Genomic DNA, 24,461 nt, shown 5'->3' with positions numbered 1-24,461 from the left:
TTTCTGGCTCCCGTTTCCCATGAAGCCTCCCTTACTCCAGCAGACTGTGTTTCCTCCCCCTTCTTCTAAATACAGCGCCACTGTGTCCTGACCTTCTGTCCTCGGGTTGGTTCCTTTCATCAACGATGTGCAGTGAAGGTATCTCCTCACTTACCACTAGTAGCTGAGCTCCACAAGGCAGAGAATTTTTTTGTTTTGTTTGCAACTTCATGCTAAGTGACTAAAACAGTGTCAGGGGCATAGTGCACTCAATGCACATTTACTTAATGAGGTAATAAATGCATCTCCTGGACCAAACCAAAAGTTCCCTGGGGATAGGTCCAGTCCCTTCATCTGTGGATTTCTTGCCTGGCTGACATGGCAGCTCCTCTCTTCACTGGCCACCGGCCTGTGGGGTGTGATAGCACACCTCTGTCTCCTCTCTTAGAGGGCTCTCTTAGAGGGCTATGGAAATGGCGTGTTGTGTTGTCACTGCACGGGTGACTGTAGTTTAAGCTGTGCTTATCTGCTACTCCAAGCATAGAAGATTCTTTTCAAGATGCTTACAAATGAAACGTGGAAGGGTCGCAAAAGCTAGCATTGGTGTCCACACAGGACTTTTTTACTTTCAGTGCTCACCAGCCCCTCCCAGGAAGCCTCTGTGGCTGGGTGGAGTAGGGGCGGGGAGGCAGGAAGGGCGTGTGCTGCTGTCACGGTGAGAAAGTGTGTGTAAGTCTCACAGAGGCGGAATTCCGGCCCTGACAGGGCTGGGGTGGGCCTTTGGTTTCTCTTTCATGCCTGTCCTCGAAGCCTGCCTCTGTTAAATAAGTGAGTGAGCACAGAGGGAGCGTCGTTGCAGTGTGCGTAATTTGGTATGTAGCAGATACAGAGTCTGGCTGATGGGAGAATCAAATCTAATTCTGATGATCTAATAATATTGTTGAGTAGGTGCTCGGAAGGTAAGGTTTGGTCTTTTGGCTTCCCCTCCCAGGTGCTCATAAGGAGGAGGGAGGTGACCAGAATTTCCCAGAACCTCTATGCTAAATGAGGGTCCAAGGACTTCAAGGCACAATATAGCTGTCTTTTTGTCAGCCGATGAATAATTTTGAGACAGTCATGAAATGTTTATTTAATGAAACCGTGGACTTGTGCTCCTTTCTCCCTTCTCCCTCTCTCTCTCCCACACACACATATGCACGTGTGCCATTGTGACTAGAAATTGTCTCGCCTTTGCATGTCGGGTTCTGCAGCGAGGTAGCTAGAGCCTCTCTCTTCCTCACCCCGTGTATTCATGAAGATCTCATGCTGTGTTGCATAACTGCTGCCGATGTGTCCTCCGTCCTCTCCTACACATGCCCTGAGGCTCACTTCCCAGCCTCGCCCTGCCGCTGCACCACAGTTCCGTTCTCCGTGCTCCTTGGTCAGCCTCTTCCCAACTTACCAGTCAAAATCCTATTCCCTTGTTGATAGTTGTGAGTTTGTTGTCATTCTACTGTTCATAGTTTTTATCTTCTTTTTCTTAGAACAGGAACAGAATCACAGAAATGGAGATCACATGGAGGGTTATCAGTGGGGAGAGGGAGGGGGAGAATGGGGGAAAAGGTACAGGGAATAAGTATCATAAGTGGTAGTTACAAAATAGACGGGAGGATGTTAAGAATAGTATAGGAAATAGAGAAGCCAAAGAACTTATATGTATGACCCATGGACATGAACTAAGTGGGAGGGTTGCTGGGGGAATGAGGGTAGTGGGCGGAGGGGGGCAAAGGGGAGGAAAAAATAGGACAACTGGAATAGCATAATCAATACAATATAGTTAAAAAATCCTATTCCCTGCAATGCCAATTGCAAATGAAAGAACATCCTGCCAGCTTACCTGCCCCTCCTCCAGGGAGACTGCCCTCATTTCAGCCTTGCAGTGTCCCGTGCTTCCCCTCCCTGGGGCGTCTAGTGGGGCAAGCCCAGCAGGTAATGCCCAGCATGCTGCCCCAGGTGGACGCCTCACCTGTGACCACCATCTCCCTCCTTCCCCCTTGCCTTGCCCTTTCCAATCTGGCACTGCGCTCTGTCACCCTTCTTATATGCACAGTGTACTTGTTCGAGCCTAAGTCTTTGGCTGTAGCCTCCGGGTTGACATCTCAGCCTGGCACACAGGGCCCTTCTGATGCCGGCTTCCAAGGCCTGTCCTGTTGTACCACATTCTAGTCATGCATAATTACTATCAGCTTTCTGAGAATACCAAGCTCGGTCTCAGCCTTAGGGCCTTGCACATGCTGTTTCTGCTCTCTGGAGCGCCTTCGCCCTTCCTTCTCTATGGGCTACACCCAGCTGATCCCTAACAGTGTCATTCAGGTGCCTCCTCAAAGAAGCCATCCGGGTCAGCTGCACCTGTTGGGGAGGAGGCTTCTGGGCACTGCCCCTAACACACAGGGGTTTAGAAATGTCTGAGTTTCTGATGATTCATCATGAAACTTGCCACTGTGTCCTCAATACTTTTCATTTTAGTTTGTTTTTCTAACAATATTTAATGAAGTCCCACCTGATGCAGAGAGGAGTACAGCATGTAAATTGAAGTTACCACGCTTTCCTAGGGAAAAAAAGGCTTTATTCACTGCTTTTGGGGCTGGGTGAGGCCTGATTCTCCAGATAGAACTTTTTCCTTGGTTTGGGGATGTTTCAGTGCATAGCCAACAAGAGGAGAGATGGAAATCTCCCAAAGTTTTCACCTCCTATACACAGAAGCATTGCTCTGGGGTGGAGAGTGAACATGTCTTCTTTGGGTCTGTGTCCCCAGGCCAGGAGTGGCAGCTGAGCTGAGGGGGAAGAGGGAGAATTTAAGGAAAAGGACATTGTCTGAGACAGTCACATGGAGACTGTCTGTTAAGTTTAATTTTTTTTTAATTTGAAATTTCAGAAATGATCACAATTAAATAGCAGTTATTAAACACCCAGTTGATCAAGGTATTTTATAAACCTTTGTTTTGGAATGTTTCCAAGGTATGTAATCTCTGTCTAGTGGACAGATGAGGTCTGATGACCTGGGAAGAACTCTTGTACAAGTGACCAGGGCTGGTTCTCAGCAGATGCCTCCAGTCCCCAGGGTCACAGCTAGTGCCAGCAAGAAAGGAGAGCTGGAAAGTCTGTTCCCTGCGGCCACATGGGCGCTAAGTCCTAGGCGTGTGCCAGCCGGAATGGAGCACCATGTGTGGCCAAAGGCTGTTGTCAGAAAGAGAAGAGCTGGCTCCCCATTCCTTCAAGCCAGAATCCAGCTCTGTGTTCCAAGAGCCAGCTGCTCCTGTCCTCTAAGGTGATGTCTCAGGGCCCAGGATGACCTCCCCTTCCCTGCTGCAGCCTGCTGCTCTACAGGCTCTTTCCACTTTCCTTTGACCAGAGGAAATCTCTGCAAGGCTCTGTGTATAGTCTCAGAGCATGTCCTGTCTCATTATCATAGTCAAAGACTGCTCAGTCTTTGCTTATTGGACTGGTATTCACTAAGTGCTTACATTTAGCAAGTTAAATAGTCTTTGCTCTCAAGGATTTATAGCATGCACACATGCATGTGTACACATATACTCACACACCTATTTGAACTTTAAAAGCAGAAGAATGAACACATGTATGCTTATCTAACACAATAAAAGGAGATAGGTGAATAAATCTTTACTCATCAACAAGTCCTTGTGCAACCTAAGCAATGGAGGTTTATCCTTCATTCGCACAGAAAGCTGGAGGAGAGGGAGTGGTTTCCCCTTATTTTTTTTTAATTCTCACCTGGGATATTTATTTATTCATTTAGAGAGGAAGGGGGTGGGGACAGGATGAGAGAGAAACATTGATGTGACAGAGAAACATTGAATAGTTGCCTCCCATACATGCCCTAACAGAGGGGCAAACCTGCAGTCTAGACATGTGCCCTGATCTGGAATCAAACACACAACTTTCAGTGTATGGGATGGCACTCCAACCAGCTGAACCCCAGCACCCAGGAAATTTTTTTCCCTTAATTTGGAGGGCAAGAGGAAAATCACTAGTTTTATTCTTAGATGAATTGAGGCCATGGATGAAACATGGTTTGATGGCTAGGAGATGGGCACTCCCTCTGATGGAGCATGTAGAAGAACACAGGTGGTGTGTGTCTGATGTGAGGTGCTAGGGGACTGTGTGGGTAGGAATAATGTTCTAGCAAGTGGGAGAGCTGGCTCCTAGCAGTCATGGTGTTCCCAGTTTCATGTGGGGTCATACATGTGGCTGGGCTCATTGACATGATTGCTGCAAAGATATGTGTGGTAGAAATAAGCATGGCTCCCCTAAGAATCATGGTTCACATCCTGATCTTTAGAAGCTGTGAGTATGTTAGGTTATGTGGCAATAGGAATTGCTGGTCAGCTGACCTTGACATGGAATGGTTATCCTGGACAATCCACCTGGGACCCAGGACCCAGGTGAGTCCAGTGTAATCACAGGGCCCTCTGAAGTGAAAGATCGAGAGAGGAGAGTCTGTGTCTGAGTGAGGCCATGTGCTGAAGTCTCCAAACCTGTGTCGCTTTGAAGACGGAAGAAGGAGCCATGAGCCAAGGAATGCAGGCGAACGGTAGAAGCTGGAAAGGGGAAGGAAATGGATTCTCCCCTGGAGCCTTCAGAAGGAACCAGCCCTGCCAACACCTTGATTTTTAGCCCAGTGAGAACCTCTGGAATGCAGATAATAAATTTGTGTTGCTTTTAAGCCACCCAGTGTATAGTAATTTGTTATAGCAACAATAGGAACAGTCCAAGACGGAAACCTATCTCTGTTTTGGAAACATGAGGCCCTCTTAGTTTTTTATGTTATATAATATAATGGAAAATTTATGGCATACAAATAACTCAAAGAATAACCTGTCGAAATTAATTCTAAGATATCTCTAAGCTCATTTATTTTACTAGAGCAAGGGCAGGATCTTTTGTTTCTTTACTATTATATCCTCACTGCCTAGTTCAGTGCCTGACTCATTTTTAAATGAATAAATCTCTTTTAACTAAATCCATGAAAAACAAAAACAACTATCTTTTCAAAGAATTTATTTATGGTGTATCACTATTATTAGGAATCTTAAATTCAGACTTGTTATAGACAAAGAATATCACACTTTTTATTGTCATTCAAAGATAAGAGGTTTGGTTAGAGATTTTTTTTAAGTTGTTGGGTTTAAATAAGAGTCATTATTGCTTGCTTGCATTCTAGGAAGGTCTTTGTACCTACTCACGGTTGCAGTGTCAACTTGCCCTACGTCTGTTCAATAAAACTTCCATAATATGTAGTAAGTTGTAATGTTAAATCAGTGACCAAAAAGTTGTTCATTATTTGTGAGACTCAGTTTGGGAATCCTGATATTATTTACTAATATTAATAATATTATTAGTGATCTTTACATGGCATCTTTTAGAATTAAGAATATTTCTAGTGTTGATTTATTATTTCTTCACTCAATCTGAAAAAATCTTTGCTAGGATCTTACTAAGTGTCAGACACTGGAGAACAAAGGCAAATCAGAAATGGCACTTCCCAGAGGAATCCACAGTCTAGCTGGGAAGAGAGGAGAGTGGGTAGATAATGAGAGTATGCAGTAGCCAGTGGCAAAGTAAACTGTGGTGCCAAGAAGAGAAAATTTCCAACTCTGCTGGGAGAATACAGCTGAGACAAAGACTCTTAAACCAGGTACCAAGGGACCAGAAGCAGTTTGGCAAGTGGAAGAAGGAGTCACGTATTATTAATTGCCTACTGAACCTCAGGCACTGTGCTGAGCACTTTCCTGTGTAACTCTGTTGTTTAATTTTTACCCTGAGGAAAATGATATTCTAATTAAGTAACTTGCAAAACCACTTAGAGTGGGATTTATATTGTCTTAGAAGTCATGGGTTTTAAAGTAGAGGCGGGCAAACTTTTAATGGAAAGAATGAGAGTATTTTAGGCTTGTTGGACCACATGGTCTCTGTCATGATGATTCGTTGACACTCTGCCACTGTAGTGTGAAAATAGCCATGGGGAAACCAATGAGCATGGCTGTATTCCAATCAAGCTTTGCTGATAAAAATAGTCGGTGGGTTGGATCTGGCCCATGGGCTGCAGTTTGCTGACTCCTGTTCTAGAATGGCAATTACGGCTACCATTTTGTTTTGGAATAGTGCTGGAGAGGGAGCTTGTTTGCTTCTCAAGTGGCCAGTGACAGCTTCACAATGGGTTATAGATTCTCACCAAGAAATAATAGCAGACGAGATTAATAGTGGAAATTCAGACTGACCTAATTTTCGAACATTTCACATCGTTGTGATTAATATTTAACAGACCCCTGAAAATCCAAATAGAATACATCTTTAGGTCATTACAGATGAGTCCAAAGAGAAAACCACAGCAATTCAGTCTTGGCAGAGTATTTGACATTTTGAGGGTATTGTTGGTGCTTTAACTCTTAAGATTGGAAAAAAAAAAAAAAGAAAGAAAGGAAAAAGAAATAGGGAAGATTGGTCTGGAATCATTGGGGAAAAATAAGGTAAAGATCTGAACTGTTGACCTGGGAGAAGCCTTGGGTCCAAAGCCTTGAAGCTGCTGCCTTCTGGGAAAAAGCAGAAACATCTGGTTAGTGTAACGCTGAGGGGCTGTGTGAAAGGAAGTTCTAAGTCCCGATTAAAAAGCAGAACACATCTTGACATTTTAAACAGCGAGCTAGAAAATTCTGTCTGCAATTGCTGATACTGTGGGAAAAGTCACTAAATTTGAAGATTTGAGTAAGGAATCCTGTAGAGCAGTGATTTTCAACCTTTTTCATTTCATGGCACACATAAGCTAATTAGTAAAATTCTGCAACCCCCCCAAAATGTATTTTTTGCCCATCTGACAAAATAAATAGGTATAATATTGATTCATTCACACCGGACAGTTATTGTTGCGTTGGCTGCTGTCATTTTTTAATTTGACAACCTAAGGGAAAAGAGGTCCGTGCCCCTGACTAAATAGTCAGGTGCTGCAGGTTTTAAAATTTTTTATAGCATACCAGTTGAAAATCGCTGCTGTGCAGCAAAATGGTGAATTTTTTTGAGAAGAGATCTTTGAGAAGAGATCCTAAGACACAGAGAGTGGTAGGGAAACACTGGAAAACCACGAACGGATTCCAGAAATGTTCCCGAAAGGAAACATTGGGAAGCTGATGATGGGAACTGGATGAGTATGGCTACTTTGAAGGACTAAGTTCTTTTGAGTAAAACTTTTGAAAAACCAAAAGCAGACTAAATTTATGAGATTGTTTCAAGTTCAGATGGTTTGAACTGGACTGAAACATTTTCCCACCAATGCAAATAGATTAAAAGTGACGTCTGCAGCTGCCATCACTGGAGGTGCCTGTGCTTGGAGCCCCGGAGGGTTTTAATTTGGTTCCCCAACAGGCTCTTTGCTGTTGCCCTCGGGATTGAATTGGAGTGTGGGGTGGGGAGGAAGAGATGGAAAATGTGGGAGTTAGCAGGCTACAGTTATTCCAGTCAAAACAATTTAAACTCTTTCTTTTGATTTGGATCCTGGGCATGAACCTTGTCTCGAACGAGGCAGATGTGATTTTGGGCCGTGCACAAAGTCTCATTACATGGAAGCTGAGCCTTGAGGGCTCCCTGCCACTGTACCTCACTCTGACTGACAGGCCTCACACTTGAACCCGTCGTGCATTTGTTGCTGTTGTTCTGGCCTCTTCATGAAACTCAGAAAGAGCTTCCTCAGCATAGACATCATAGGGCAGCTGAAGGAAATAATCTGTAAAGCAGATAAATGCTTTGATGTAGATTATGTCGAACAAAACAATGTTTACGTAAAAGGCTTTAACATGTAAACCAATTAAAGAGTCTTATAATTTGACTTCTTTTTCCCATCGGACAAAGCTTTTTTATATTGTAAATTTAGAAAAGAATATTCACATCCTGCAATCTGGCTGACTTTTTCCCCCCCTTTTAGTAAAGGTTAAATAAAAGAATCTTCAAAGCATTGTTGATGGATTGTAGGAAGCTTTGAAGTTTTTATTAGCTTCACTGGAAATCTTTGTTTCCTGGAAAGCTCACTAGTAAAACAGATAGTTTCTTACAGAAATCCTTTTCTTAACTGCGTGTAGTAAATAACCTAGTCAGTGGGGTTGCTACTGCAAGGTAAAATTAGTATCTCAGCTGGTCCTGACTCGCCTATTTTCATTGTAAAGAAAGTCTTAAGGTATAATGTTATTTGGGTTCAGTTAACCTTTCCTTTCTTTTAATTCTGCTCTCTAACTCTCTGACAGCAACAGCATACACACTTTCCAGTAATTCAGACCCCAGCTTTTAAATATGGAGCTAACTTGCTCCATCTCAGCACCTTTCATCTCAGTCAATGGCACCATCATGCACCCAGGTGTCCGACCAGTCTAACCACTTCTCATCTCCCCCACTGTCACCACCCTGGCTAAGCCTTACTGTCTCTATTTTGATGACTGTGGTGGCCTCCTACCCACTTCTTTGCTTTTTCTTGTCCACTTCTACATCTACTGCCCCCAAAGTCTGTTTTCCTCAGATCAAGTAGAGTGATCCTTTAAAACTAAATCAAGATCATGTCAGTCTCTTGCCCACACCCAACCGTGGCCTCTGGTGACTCCAGATAGAACCCAAAGTCTGTCTTTGGTGCAGGGCCGATGCAATCTGTGCTCAGCTACCACTAATTGGCATCTGCAGGCACTCTTCCCTTCCCTTGCTCCAGCCGCACTCGCCACCTTGCTAGTCCCTAGGACTCAGCAGTCACACTTCCATCTTAAGACTAGAGAATCTGCACTAGTTCTTGCCTCCTCCTGAGGCACACTCTCCTTCTGGGTTCTCACCAGCTCTCTTCCCAAGGCTCCCAGGATGTGCTCAGATACTAACTTTTCAGAGACACCTGACCTCTTTCTCTAACATAGAAGCTCTACACTGCCCCCCATTCCCTTACCCTGCTTTTCCTTCCCAGCTCTTATTAGTTGACATTCAGGCTGTTATTGATTGATGAGTTTATTTGTCTATTCATCTATTTACAATTTGTCTGTCACTCCCAAGAGAATGTGAGCTCCATAATGATGGGGATTTTCATTTGTCATTGTATCTTTCGTGCCTAGCACACACAAACAGTCAGGATATACCTGCTCAGTTTTGAATGAAGGAAAGAACCAGAACCATTCACATCGTTTTGGGTCTGCCTGTGGAGACCACGTCACAGTGCAGTCATGTTTTCAAAGTCTCCTGTCCTACTAAAGGGTTGCCATTCAACAGTCAAGGTTTAGCTTAGATTTAGTTCCCTGAAGATTTCAGTAGTAACCAGGTTTCCCTTCAGTGTAAGAATCACAGTATCAGAGCTTCTTGGCTAATTAATGGTTTTATAGTGGCGATCTGTGTAGACAGACAGAGCCATTGGAATCTTACTTGCCTTCTTTCCTTAGTGACTAGCAGGCACATTTTTAGCACTAGGAGAAAGAGCCACATACTCAAGTCTATTTTTAATGTAGGAGAGTTCCAATAATTATGTAAACACTCAGGGGTTACTTTAATAAATTCTATATGACTAAATAAGCTTTTTCCCCTACAAATGATCAACTAGTAATCTTCCTATAAATACTGCCTGAGAAGAAGTTGGAGGTAGTAGTTAATAGAGGAGGTTGGCTAAATGGTTTGTAGAACCTTGTAGAAGATAAAGTAGCCCCATTCCATGAGATAATTGTGTTGGCTTAATTGCTGACTTGCTTTTAAAAAGTCAGGTGTATTAATATATAAATTACATACAATGAACTTCGTTATTTTTAAAAGTGTACAGCTGTGAGTTTTGATAAGTACATGCACTTACACAATCTAAGTGTAACCACCATAATCAGAATACACATTTTTATCACCCTGAAACATTCCTTGTGCCCCTGTGTAATCAGTCCCTCTACTTAGCCCCTGGCAACTGCTGATCCATTTTTTTATCCTTATAGTTTTGCCTTTTCCAAAATATCATATGAATGGAATCAAGTTGTATATAGCATTTCAAATCTCAGATTAATGCACTTGAGATTCACCCATGTTGCATGTTATCAGTAGTTTGTTCTTTTTCATTGCTGAGTAGTATTCCATTGTGTGAATATAGAGTTTGCTTATCCATTCACCAATTGATGAATATTTGGGTTATTTTTAGTTTATGGCAATTAAAAATGAAACTCTCGTAACACATCTTTATGGGAACATACATTTTAATTTTTTCTTGGATAAATACCTAAGAGTGGGGTTGCTGAGTCATATGGTAAGTTTATGTTTAACTTTATTTAAAAAATGGCCAAACTGATTTGTGATGTGGCTGTGGTGTTTTTCATCCCCATCAGTAAAGTATGAGGATTCTGTGAGCTGCTTTTTAATGCCCAAGTACTAGTACCCATAGTGCTTTTCCTTCTCAACATGAAACCTCAGGATTTCTCCCTTCCACTTCTCCCCTCAATTTTGTGTTCCAGTCTCTTATACCTGGACCTTTAAATTATTTTTATTTAAAAGCCCTTCAACCCTCCACGGTCGCCTGAGTTTCTGTTTTCCGTCTCTGCACATAACGCTAAGTTCACATCTGTTGGACTTGGTTGTAGTGAGCTAGATTAGACTGATGTCGAGGGGAATGGCAGCCCTGCGTGTGACTGCATGCGAGCGAAGCAGGCTCGGGGGCATCTGTACAAGGTGGCTACCCCGGCTCCAGCTCTAGGGGGCGATTGCTAATGTTTCCTCCCAGCTGTGGGGACTTTCACAGTGGTGAAGATTCATTCTGACCTAGGCAGAGAAGTAAAAAAAACCCTGCGGTTATTAAAAGATATATACATTTATTGAAAGATATATAGATTTATCTTAGAGATACTATGAAGTGTGTAGAATCTTGTAAACAGGTTTTTTTCTCTCTGTTAAAGCTTTTACACTATTTTTAAATTAGTGGTACATGTAACATAGTGTTTAAAAGTGGGAGCTTTGGAGCCAAATGCTGCTACTAACTACCTGGGTGACCTTAGGCAATGTCTCTATGCCTTAGTTTCCTCATCTGTAGAATGGGGACACTAAGAGTAGTTAGTAGTGGTGATTAAGTGGTTAATTTTTATATAGTGCTTAAAACAGTGCCTGGCAAAATTTAAATGATACATGAGCATTAGTTGCTGTTGCTATTGTTCTTAACTAAATTTTATCCCCAATAAAACCTGTTTTTCATGTACATGTCTCATTTTCACAGTTCCTAAGTACTAGCTACCTGTTCAAAGAATGACTGAAATTCAGGTAACAGTGGGAACCAGAATGTTATGGCATTACCTAGAATAATATCCAGTCTCAGGTTATCCTCAGGTGTGTGTTAATACTCACATAGGTTGACTCGACACACATTTTTTAAGTGACACCAGATCTTGGGTCTGGCTGGGTTCTTTCTCTCAGTCTCAGAAGCTCAGGGCACAGCTGTGGTTTCTGGGGGGCACTGTCCTCCTGCCTCGGTCCCTGCTTCCCCTACTTGAGGGGTTGAGTCTGATCACTCTGTCAGGGTTAGACATTTGTGCACTAGATTTTTAATCATCATCTCTCTCTCTCTCTTCCTAGTGGCTTTTTTTGGTTGTAGTTGTTGTTGTTGCTACCTCCATACAAAAATAGTTATTTTTCAGCCTAGCTTAGCAACTTTTCTTCTGACATTTCTTTGCAGTGACCACGTGTCTAGGGAGCAGGTTTGGCCTGACTCTCCTATTTTGCAGCTAGAACAGTCAGATTGCCTCTGTTTGGGCACTGCCTCAGGGTGCAGCCAGCTAGCAGGCCCCTCTGTGCCCCTCAGGGATGGAGGGGGGCTGGCCCCTGTGTTCACAGGCTTTGACACAGCCTACACAGTGGTTCGTGCACTTCAGAGTTATCACAGGGGTAAAGGATTTCATTGTTGTTCTAAGCATGTCTGCAGGCTAGCTCAGGGCTCACAAATGCACTGTTAGTTTAAGAGCTTCTAAGAGCTGAGAGTTATAAAATGCAAAGTTGTGAGATGCACTACTGAATTCACAGTAGCCTTTCTGTTTGTCCTACTAAATATGCAATTACTAGAATGGGGGGAGGGTAATGAAATTTATAACATAACAAAGGAGCTCCTTATATTTGAAGCTCTTGAGACCCACCTGTGTAACATGCACCCAGAGACATTACTTAGAGATCAGAGAAAGGAGGTGAAAGTGGCCAGGAGGCAGGTGGATTGTCAACCTCCTTACCCGTCAAGAGGTTGACAGGTGGAGCATGCAGGGCAGTGAACCCAAGTCCTAGTGCACACTGTTAGCAAGTGCAACTGGCACATCAATAATTTTTTTTATTTGGTGTTCATTATTCAGTTAGGAAACAGAGCAAGGCCTAGCATAATTATCTCATATTTGTGAAAACATGTACGTGTGAAGCCAGTAAAGAGCAGCAGAAAATATTTGTCTCCATCAAGTGCTGAACTGGATGGCTTGACAGTGTTGAGGAGGCCAAAGAGGCGTCAGAACATGATGGTTGCTTCACGCCCATGCCCTCCACTGGGAGCCCCCGCTGCCCCTGGCAGGGGAAATGGAGCGCTCTCTTCTGTGAAGAGTCTCCGTTCTCTTTGTGCTGTGCAACTGTACATTTAGAGTGCCTCCTGAACTGCCTATAAAAATATACTCATGTGGTGATTTCAGACTTGTTGACATTTAAGCCCAATTGCAGGAAGCCTTGGTGCTCCTTGAGACACTGTGAAATGTCCAAGTGTTGTCTTCTTTTCTTCTCTCTTGCAGCTTAAGACATTATGGGTTTGGGTATTATACATACGAATATACGAGGCCTGTCCAGAAGGTATCCAGCCATGTACTATGAAAAATACAGACCTTTATTGAAGAAGAACAAGGAACATTGTACACAGGACAATGATGCCTCAGTCCCCTTCAAAGTAGAAATCTTGGGACCTTACACAGTTCTCCCAATTGTCATACGCTGCCCTGTTGTATTTTCCTGAATCTCATCAATGGTTGGAAATCTCTTCCCATTCAAAAGTGATTTTAGTTTTGGGAAAAGCCAGAAGTCACAGGGCACCAAATCTGGACTGTAAGGGGGCTGAGTCACCTGGACGATTTGATGTTTCACCAAAAAACTCTGCATGAGACGTGATGTATGAGCAGGCACATTGTCATGATGAAATGAAGCTGCCAATCACCAATTGTCCATAGCTGCAACCTTCTGAATCATCTGAATAGTTTTCTTGGAGAAATGTCCAAGCTTAATGCAGAATTTGATGCAGATTCATTGTTTTACTCACTTAGTCATTTTGAATATGATGGCCACACAGTACACAGGTTCACTCAACAGTGTCTACTGCCTCCACTGACTAGTATAGCAAAGTCATCATTGTTCACATAAATGCATTCAACTCCACTCTCCTTGGCTGCCAGATTGTATCAATGTCACACAAACCATTCTCATTATACAGACAATGGCTAGACTTTTTCCAGACAGACCTCACATATGTATACATGTATGTATGTGTATTCGTGTATATAGACAAGGCCCCTTACCCACAGTTTTGCTTTCTGTGGTGTCAGTTACCTACATTCAACCACAGTCTGAAAATAGTAAATGGAAAATTTCAGAAATAAACAGTTTAAAAGTTTTAAATTGTGCACCACCATTCTTAGTGGTGTGAGGAAATCTCACACCATCCCCCTTGGTCCCACCCAGGACACGAATCATACTGTTATGCCGCATCTCCATGCTGTGTACACTCCTCTCCCCTTAGTCAGTAGCCATTTTGGTTGTCAGATCACCTGTCCCGGTGTCACAGTGCTCCCGTTCCAGTAACCCTTATTAAGTGCAAGAATAGTTTCAGTTTATCATGTACAGGAAAAAACATAGTCTGTCTAGGGTTTGGTACTGTGGTTTCAGACATCCACCGGGGGGATCTTAAGAGTGTATCCACCACATATAAGAAGGGACAACTCTGTGTGTGTGTGTGTGTGTGTGTATACATACATATGTATATATTTTGTATATATGTACCTGTATACACATCTATCTATCTATCTATATACTTAATTACTAAGTATAAAGTTGTCTGTTTCTATATTTCTTCGTCAGTTTGAGCTGCTATAACAAAATATCACAGACTAGGTGGCTTAAACAACACACATTCATTTCTTACGGTATTAGAAATAGGGAATTCCAAGATCAAACTGTTGGCAGATTAAGTTACCACTGAGGGTCTACTTCATGATTTTCGGGCAGCTGCGTTCACACGTGGTGGAGGGCAAAAAGAAGAAGCAAGCTTTCTTTGTCTCTTCTTATAAGAGTACTAATCCCATCATGAGAGCTCCACCTCCCGACCTAATTATCTCCCACAGGCCCCACCTCCTAATGACACTGCACTGGGAGTTAGGATTTCAACAAATGAGTTTTGGGGGAATACAAACATTCAGTCCATGACACTATATTTGGATGCTAAAAATAATGTAAAATCATATTCACAAGTACATAGATCTATCAAACAGCAAACTGAGTTTTTCTTCAATGTTTGCTTGCTACTCATTTATTCATTTTGTGGTTGCTATTAGGCAAATAGTAGGAGACACCACAAATTTTGAAAAAAAAAGAGAAAACTTAAAGCTGAGAATTTTGCTCATTAACTTGGTTTTTCCACCTGTACTTTTGGATAATACCCACGTCCTTTGAATTTTGGAATGGAAGACCTCCCAGGATTTTGCAAGAGCATATTTGAAAATGTATAAGAACCTGCCACTGCCTTTTAGGAAACTGTGCTGTAATGTAAAATATGGGAAACTCACCCAATAGTGGCATAGAGCCCATAAAGTGAGAATCGTATGTCCATGGGAAGGTATCCCCAAGGACAGAGGGGTGGTAGTGTTTCTGGATCTCACCAGGGAGGATTTGGGGGCTTATTTTAGCGCCCTCTCCTTCATGTGTCCCCATGTCAGTTGCTATTTCGATTGTGAGCATCTTCCTGCAGCTGGTGATGTGCTGGTTGCCAGAAGCCCTCACAGGCGGGCGGGGGAAAGCCTTGGCCCTGTGCCCACCGGCAACCCTGTTAGTCTCTGAGTGTCTGTTCGTTGAGCACTGGATTCATGCTTATGGAATAATAAAAACATGCAACACAAGGTAAGATTCTGGCTCATACAAACCCAGTCATTCTAGAGAAAAAATAAATACACATGAAATAGAGATAACTCTCAATTAAGACAAGTAGAGTATAAAAAGTTGTTACAGTCAAGTTGTACCTGACATGCACATTAGTATACTCTTACTTAGTGAAGACTATCAATATTTATTTAGTAAAAAATTCAGTACTTAGGAAAATATTCACTGTTTGGTGTATATTATCCTAATGTATAAAAATATTACAATCATAATAGTTCAGGGACACAAAATCTCCTGTAAATTTCTTGACAAATAAAGTGGTCTGGTGTTAATACTCTTAATATGTTATATTATTTGTTTTATTTCAAGCTTCTGTAACCGCCCCCCAATATTGCAGTGAAGCCAAGGCAGTTTCATGTGTCATTGAGAGCTGTCCTTTCCTCTTCATAAAGGTGAAGTGGTGAGCGCAGTGATCTTTGAAGGGAGCCCCTCCCGCTCAGTGTCCCTGTTGCCCTATCGTCTAGGGGACATTCCTGCTGTGGTCATTGTTCATTCGCCTCTAACCTTGGCTTCCACACTTGACAACCTAGTCACTTACTAATAGTTTCCCCATCAAGTTGTGTGGCCCTACAATTAACGCTGGCAGAGTGACACCATGGGTGCCAGTATCGTAAGTACATGTCTGAGGTGTGATGGAATGGGGCTGTCCCTAGATTGTTACAGACCCATGGTGACGTCTGTGAGTTATTGTGTGTTTCCAGTCAATGGATACCTTCTTTTTTATTGTTATTCTATTACAGTTGTCCCAATTTTCTCCCTTTGCCTTCCTCTGCCTAGCCCACTCCCTGCTCCCACAGTCAATCCCCACACCATTGTCCATGTCCATGGGTCATTCATACACGTTCTTTGACTAGTCCCTCCTTCTTCTTTCCATTATCCTCCTCCTTCCTCCCCTCCAGCCACTGTCAGTCTGTTTCATGTTTCCATGCCTCTAGTTCTATTTTGCTCGTTAGTTTATTTTGTTCATTAGATTCCTCTTATAAGTGAGATCATATGGTGTTTGTCTTTCACTGACTGGCTTATTTCACTTAGCATAATACTCTTCACCTTTATCTATGCTGTTGCAAAAGGTTGGAGCTCCTTTTTTCTTTCTGCTGCATACTATTCCATTGTGTAAACGTACCACAGTTTTTGATCCACTTGTTTACTGATGGTCACTCAGGCTGTGTCTAGCACTCGGCTACTGTAAATAGCACTACTATGAACATTGGGGTGCATAGGTTCTTTTGAATTGGATACCTTTTAGTAGGTACATGGTTTTGTTGACTTGAAGGCACTTTATTGTTTTTTACAGATAATAATAATAATTATGCTATTGATTGATTGATTGATTGATATAGCTGCTCCAACCCTGGGTGGTTGAGAATTATAGTGGTCATTTATAATCAGATGTTTGGCACAGATTCAGGACAGAGAAGGGTCCCTGAGGAAGACATTAGGTGGTCAGGGAAGGCCACATGGAACATGGAGGTATCTGAGCTGAATCCTGAAGTGTATCTTGAGATTTATATGAGAGTGGGAGGCAATGCCTATGGCTCTGGGAGTTAGTGCTCAGGGCTCTGGGAAAATATCTTGAAGGACTTCCTTTCCTTTCCCTAGGCACCCAGGGAAAGAAAGATAGGAGCAGGTAGCCAGAGAAAAAGGCAGTTCTCTTAGAAGCCATGTCCCAAGGATCTCTAATGGAGGACCCTTGGATGCCTGGTGGAGGGGGTCAAGACCCTGCTAAATCCTGTGGACCAAGAGCCACCTGCCACTGTAATAGTTAAGTGTGAATAAAATACCAGAAATGTCCCTTCACTATGGGCACCTCAGAGCACCCCCTGTCAAACCTAAGTCTTTTGAGATGTGAAGGTAAAAGTATGTTTCTCTGGCATGTCTTCCCTGTAGATGGTCTGGAGTTAGTCACAAAGTTGGGTCAGAGTTTTTGCATAGGGATCAGTCATCATCTGAAAGTCAAGTATAAGTTCATTTTTCACCTGGAAGAATTAGAAAGGTGGAGAGAGGCCTGGAGAGATAAGACAAGATCTTAAAGGCCTGAGCTTGAGGAAGATGCTCTTCCTGCTGCACGAGCCATATTGGATCATCTTTCCCCAACGCCCTGCTTTCCCTGGACTTTTTTTCCATTTTTGGTTGTTTTTATTTTTACAGGTTTAACTAGTTTATTAAACTTCAACCTGTCTCTTGATTTGGACTCTTCTCTGATTGTGGTCTTGCTCTTTTATTTTTCCCAGGGTATCTTATGTATATTAAAGCTGATTTATTGTTTTGTTTCCCTGTAAGTATATTCTGAAGTTTTGTCATCAAGAGACTGAGGTTTTCCCCTTGTCTTTGGGCAAACCTGGATCCTAGAACTAAACTTTCAGACTCCTTCTGTGTCCGTGGGCTCCTGAGCTGCACCGTAGATTTTCTTCTTTCTGACAGCTGTGGAGCTCAAGTCAACTATACTTCATTCTCTAGTTTGAGAACCCCTGCCCTAGAGGGTGGATGAGGGGCGGGGCCAAGGCCAGGCAGATGTGCGAACTTAGGCGGAGCTTGGCACTCTCTACGAATAGGGACTGTGGTGCGTGTACCTACCCAGCCCTCAGCACTCAGCTTCTTCTGGTCCTCTTAGCATTTTCTCCTTTTGATGCTTTCCTTTTTTCTTTCTTTTGTGGTCAGTACAGAGAGTACCCTGTTCCAAAGCAGGAACTTCCCCAAGTTAGTATCCTGAGGAGGAGCCCTGGAGAAAATAGAGGTTTAAATTGGTCTTGTCCAGTTCACAAGGATGCAAAGCTTTTTAGTAATAAACAGATTTATGGAGGAGGAGGGAAAATTACTTTATTTTTGGCACCAAAAACAACCTACTTGAAACAATAGTTTGTGTTTACCGCAACCACCTATGTGGCTTCCAGTCATGAGTCCGTGGGTGGCTGAATTTCACCAAGCACTGGTGACACTGATGTTTTTTTGCTTTGTGGGAACTTCACACTGGTCAGCTCCCCTCTGACCTCTGAACACAACAGGCTGAATTCCTCATAAGCTGCCTCTCAGCCTGGGCTTCTGGAGGTGAAGCCCGTTCTTGCAATACAAGGTAAGGTAGGCTCTGACCCCGTGCCTCCCATAGGCTTCTCAAAACAGAGCTGGCCCCAGTTCTGGTCCTTTACAGTGCTGGCATGTTGTTGGCTGCTGCCCAGTTTAGGGCCGTCTGTGCTTGAGCAAACTCTTTCCTGAGGTGACCTTTTTAAAAGGTAATGCCAGGAAGTTCTGAATAGACATTGATTAGGAGGAGCTAGGAGGAAGCACCTCAGTAGCTTAAAGTAAAATATTTCCTAACTAACCCTAACCACTAACCAGCTTACCAGCTAATTCACTAGGGGCTTCCCTCTGTAGTCTGGGACCTCAAGGACAAAGCCGTGCTTATGTTCATGGGCACCCTGTCCCGGCTGAGCCATCAGAACTCCACACCGGCGCTCAGCCACTTTGGGTGTAAGGATTATTACCGTGTGAGTCATCTTGCATACAAATTACAGCAGCTAGGAAAATCACAAGGGGAAATACCAGTACATGTTTGTCTTAGTCCTAGTCTGGTGCACTTTCAGTGTGAGTGAGGTTTCCCTTCATGCCCTGGCCTTAGAGGACAACAAATGTTGCAAATTTTGTTGCCTTGGAATTAGTGGCAGGACCGAGTTCCAGCCCGGTCACTCTGGGCACCCTAGGCCAGTTACTCCAGTTTCCTAACATTTTTACCCACTGTCTCTTTTTCTGAGGAATGGGGCCTTTGTCAGCTCCTCATGGCTGTACATGGTGAGTTCCAGCCCATTCTCCTCGGGATTTTCAAGTCTCCCTTTGCTATAGGCTTCTCTCCCCAAAGCCTGTTGTTTGAATCCGATGTAAGTTTGTGTTTTAGAAAGAACTCATATTTACCCAAGATAACTCTTACCTTCAGACCAAATATATAAAATTTCAGTCACCACAGAACCATTAGACTTTAGAGAATTGTTACATAAAAATGACTTTATTCAGTGTTTAAGATAAAGGAGAAAACGGGTTTTTTAAAATGACTTTTTATGAGGTTGAGAAAGATGCTCTAACCACCACCTATAATTTGTAGTTGTGATGTAAACAGATGATTGAAAGGGAGGATGTGCTTTAGAAGCAGATAATCACCGCAGTGTACCCTGCTTTGCTCATACATGTGGTTGTCATATGTTATCTGCTATTTTCCTTCTTTGATTTAAAAGTAGAATTTTTTCTTGCTCCTTTTTAGAGAGAGTTTGAGTAGATGATCTTGAAGACCCAGAGAGCCGAGCTATGAAGACTTTGAAGTCATTCTACATCTGAAGCCAGATTTAAATATTGGCGTTACAGTAAGTATTCAGGAAAGAAATACAACGGTTTTGTGGTTAACAAAACTGTTAACCACATTTTTGCCTGCATTCTGAGAATAGTTAAAAGTATGTTATGAAGGGTGACTTTGTTTGAATCACATTCAGCAAATCAGAGCTCTGAGAAAATTGAAGCTCCTTCTGTGATTGGGGTTTTCTTTTTGAACTGAGCTGTGGTTACGAGGGACATTTCAGAGGTTCTGTAAGTGAGACTTTGTTAATGAGACCAGACCCGGCCACAGAAAGGGGCGCGGAAGCGTCCTTCCAGGAACTGTTCTCTCAGAACTGCTCGCTGGGGCCGTATTTCTCCAAGTGTGTTCCCTAGATCATTACTGTGGTGGGGACAGGCGGAGGAAGATAGGTCTGTGTTCAAATGTGTTTGGAAAACATGGGGTTAAAGATAAACAATCCTCCTTACTGAAGGATCTCAAAACAAATGAGCCTTGTTTCTCTCCATGGGTGTGTGTAGTCACCAGTGTTTCTTAGAGCCCAGCGGTCCTCTTCTCTTGTTGAATACCAGCCATAGGTGGTGTTAGAGTCTAAAAATACAACAATAAATGAGACAGGTGGTGTGGGTGTATAGATAGTAAGTAAGGTAAGAAGTAAGGAAGAGCAATTGTTGAGAGGCAGGAGAGCATATTTCAGAGAATGGTCTAGGGAGCTCAGGGGCCTGGGTTTTAATCCTGAGTCTGCCACTTACAAACTGCACGACCTTGAATAAGACACTTAACCTCTAAATTTCTATATCTGTAAATTGGTGATAATAGCCCCTATCTAGGAAGGTTGTTTTGAGGATTAAAATGATGAATGCATGTTGGCAATTACTAAACTTAATATACAAGTGATACCAAATTTGTGCTTACAATAATTATGGCATAGTGCTTTGAAGATTATATGAGAGGCTGACTGGGGAAGAGATAGTGGCGGATGGAGTCTTTTGAATGTGATGGTCCAGGACTGCCCAGAAGTAGGTTCCTGTAAATATGAGAAACACTGAGCTAGGCAGATAGAGAGAGCATACATAGGGAGAAGCAAGTGCAAAGGTTTGTGTTTTATGCAGAAAAGCACTTGACAAAATCCAGGCTCTTTTCATGATTTAAAAAAAAAAAGAGTCCAAAACTAAACAACAACAACAAACTAGGAATGAAGAGAACTCCTTTAACCTGAGAAAAGGCATGTGTGAGAACCCGCAGCTAACATTGTACTTGACCATGAAGGACTGAGCACTTTCCCCTGAAGGTTAGGAGCAAGACAACCGTCATCACTTCTGTTCAGTGTGGTATTGGGGAGTTCTATCCAGGGCAGTTAGAAATGATCTTGTGTATGGGAAAGCCACTCATCTATTAGAACAACTAAACAAGTTCAGAAAGGCTGCAGGATCCAAATATTAATTGTAGTGCTATGCACTTACAATGAACCTCTGAAATTATTAATAAAATGAATTATTGTATAATAACATGAAAAATAATAAAGTACTTAGGAATAAATGTAACCAAAGAAATGTAAAACTTATTAAAACTTCAATTGAAAAAAATTAGGAAAATCTAAGGAAATGGAAAAATATTCCATGTTAATGGACCCAAAGACTTACTGTTGTTCAAATGGTGATATTTCCTAAACTTACGTATATATTCAATACAGTTTCTATCAAAACCTCAGATGAATTCTTTGCAGAAATTTAAAAGATGATTCTAAAATTTATATAGAAATATAAGGGGCCCAGAATAGACCAATGAATTGTGTAAAGTAACAAAACTGGAAGATTCGATCTTCCCAACTCTAAAACTTAACATGAAGCCACAGTAATCAAGACAGTGTGGTACTGGCACAAGGATAGGCAGCTAGATCTTTGGAACAGAATTAGTGGACCAGAAAAAAAACATGCATTTATGATTATTGATTTTTTTTAACTAATGTTCCAAGACAATTCAGTGGGAAAAGAATTGTCTGTTCCACAATGATTTTGGGACAAGTGGATATCCACATGGAAAAGAATAAACCCCTACCTCACACTACATTTTAAAAAATGACCTCAAAGTGGAAGAAAGACCTAAATGTAAGAGGTGAAACTATAAAATTCTTGGAAGACAATGTGGGTGTTGATCTTCATAACCTTTGCTTAGGGAATGATTTTTAACCATAATACCAAAAGCACAAGTGACAAAAAAAATAGATAAGTTGGACTTCAACAAAATTAAAAACTTTTGTGTAGCAAAAGACACTTATCAAGAGAGTGAAAAGACAGTCCACAGAATAGGGGAAGTATTTGCAACTCATGTAATCTGATAAGAAACTTATATCTAGAATATATAAAGAACTCTCATATCTCAACGATAAGGAAATAACCCAATTTAAAAATAGGCAAAGATCTGCCCTGGCCAGTGTGTCTCAGTTGGTTGGAGCATTGTCCTATAAACTGAATGGTCCAGGGTTCAATTCCCAGTCAGGGCACATCCCTAGGTTATGGTTTGGTCCCTGGTCGGGCGGGGCACTCTTGCGCATATAAGAGGCAATAGATTGATGTTTCTTGCTTCGATGTTTCTCTCCCTCTCTCTTCCCTTCCCTTCCGCTCTCACTGAAAACATAAATAAGCATGTTCTTGAGTGAGGATTAAAAAAATAGGAAAATATATGATTAGACACTTCTTCAAAGAAGATATGCAAATGACCAATAAGTACAGGAGAGGATCCTCAATATCACTAGTCATCAAAGAAATGCAAATCAAAACTGCAAAGAGATACTATTTTTATCCCACTATGAAAGACAGGCAGTAACAAGTACTGGTGAAGATACGGAGAAATTGGAACTCTCATACACTGCTGGTGGAAATGCAAGATCTTTCCAAGGAAACGGCTTTGGAAAACAGTCTGGCAGTTCCCTATAGAGGGAAACACAGAGGTACTTTATGATCTGGCATATCCACTCCTAAATATATACCCAAGAGAAATGAAGACTCACATCTGTATGAAAGTATAAGGGTAAACACTTGTTCATAGCAGTGTTATTTTAATAATCAAAGAATGGAAACAACCCAGATGACCATCATTTGATGAACGGACTAATAAAATGTTCTATGTCCCTAGGATAAGATATTATTCAGCTATAAAAGGAATGGAGAACTCATGCAAGCTACAATATTGATGAATCTTGAAAATATGCTAAGTGAAAGAAGCTGGAGATAAAAGACCCCATATTTTATGATTCTAGTTATGTGAAATTTCCAGAGCCGGCAGATCTGCCACAGAGGCAGAAGGTAGATTAATGATTGCCTGGACTGAAATTGAGAGTGACTGCTAATAGGTACATGGTTTCTTTCGGGGTGATGGAAAAGTCTAAAATTAGTTTGTTAATGATCATACAACTCTATGAATACATTAAGAACCATTTAATATACACTTTAAATTGATGGATTGTGTGGCATATGACATACCAATAAAACTGGTGTACACATAAAACAGGGTGTGCTTTGCAGGTGCAGCTGTGAGCAGTTGGTGATAGATGAGATACAGGAATAAGGACAGGGGAGGAATCAACAATGACCCCCCAAATTTGGCCATGGCAACTTCTAAGAAGGAGAGGAAAGACTGGGCATTGCTTTTGGTTTTGGGAGATTTTGTTTTTTAAATGCGGGGAGACAACTTTGAAAAGCCAGAGTTCTGTTGTGGACATACTGACTTTGAGTACCCGTGAAATATCCAACGAGAGATGTTAAGTAGACAGTTGAAAGTGTCTGGGATCAGAAGGACAGTCCTGACTAGAGATAAAATTTTGATGATAGCTAAATCCACAGGTAACGATGAAAATGGGGAGAGAGAGAAAGAGAGGCAGAGAGGGAGAGGAAAGGAGAATGGACAAGGCTTAGGAAGAGGTGGGAAGAGGAGGAGAACCACAAAGAAAACAGAAGGAGAACCAGCCAGGGAGAAAGGAAAGTAGGCCAGTGCTGGGTCACTGAACCCAGACTTGATAAGGAGGGAGGGGTCCACAGAACGGGTGCCACAGAGAGGTCAGTCAGAGGACGGAAGTGTCCTTTGGACTGCCAAGACAGGCGTTGTTCGTGACTTTGATAAGAGTACTAGTTCAGTAGCATAGACCCCGGGTCAGAGTGGGTTGCAGGGGGATGTGAAGTGCTACAGTGGAGAGAATGAGGCTGCAGGTGAAACTTGCCCGAGGATCCTTTCCTGCTCTGCTGAGACACCCGAGTGTGAGTGCCAGTGGGGTCTGAAGGCGTCTCTTCCTTGGAGCCAGCGCTGAGGGGTTAGATTCTGCCCATGGGGAACTGCCAACCTGTATGTAGGTAAGGGTGGGGCAGGAGGGTAGTGAAGAGAGTCATTCTTTGCTTTGTTCTCTCCTGGTTTTTATCTCCTTTTGTGATCAAGTAGAAAGGATTTTATTAATGTGCTTTTTTGAAGTTTAGGTGGAATTGTTTGAAATTCTTCATTTGAAATCAGAATAACGAGAAAGGGCATTCCACGCTTTCGGATGCAGTCTTTATAAAGCAAAGGCCAGCTGTGCTGCACCGGTGCTTCACGTCTCTTCAGACGTCAGCGTGGCTAGAGCGGGTCCTGGAGCAAGGAGGAGCGAGGAATAGCCCAACCTTTACTTCCTCTAAAGCCCATTGGTGTTTTGGGCAAAAATCATGTTTTGAGCATGTGTCTGTTGACTGCTCATTTTGTGAGGCCGATCATTGTTTGTTGTTCTTTTACAGGGTGGGGGCGTGTGTGCACATGCATGCACGCACGTGTGCACTGTCTGGTGAGTCATGTTTTTAAAGTTACATCTTAGTGTTTTAACTCAAATTTCTGCTCTTTATTACGTGGCATATAAATGGCTTATCATAAAAGAGTATTTTTAAAATCCACTGTTTTTGAACTGGCTTGGCATAAAATTAGAAAACATCCTTGTTTTCAAGCCCTGGTTAAAGGCTCCTTATAA

General features: G+C 42.3%; 1 protein-coding gene across 16 annotated transcripts in view; it reads left to right on the top strand.

Annotated features, from left to right (window-relative positions):
* SVIL (supervillin) overlaps window positions 1-24,461 on the top strand; it is a 213,380-nt gene that overhangs the window by 34,955 nt on the left and 153,964 nt on the right. For 15 of the 16 annotated variants that reach the window (XM_045858133.1, XM_045858128.1, XM_045858126.1 and 12 more), the window contains exons 3-4: window positions 19,412-19,511; window positions 24,235-24,281. In XM_045858133.1, the coding sequence (XP_045714089.1) occupies window positions 24,254-24,281 (28 nt within the window). In that variant the 5' untranslated portion in view covers window positions 19,412-19,511; window positions 24,235-24,253. The remainder of the gene's footprint in view (window positions 1-19,411; window positions 19,512-24,234; window positions 24,282-24,461) is intronic. The other variant, XM_045858135.1, reaches the window with a different exon arrangement.

Source organism: Phyllostomus hastatus, unplaced genomic scaffold, assembly GCF_019186645.2.
Source record: "Phyllostomus hastatus isolate PE091 unplaced genomic scaffold, TTU_PhHast_1.1 phas_scaffold_1674, whole genome shotgun sequence".
Taxonomy (NCBI): domain Eukaryota; kingdom Metazoa; phylum Chordata; class Mammalia; order Chiroptera; family Phyllostomidae; genus Phyllostomus; species Phyllostomus hastatus.
The sequence above is the reverse complement of the archived record's forward strand: the minus strand, read 5'-3'. Positions and strand labels throughout refer to the sequence as shown.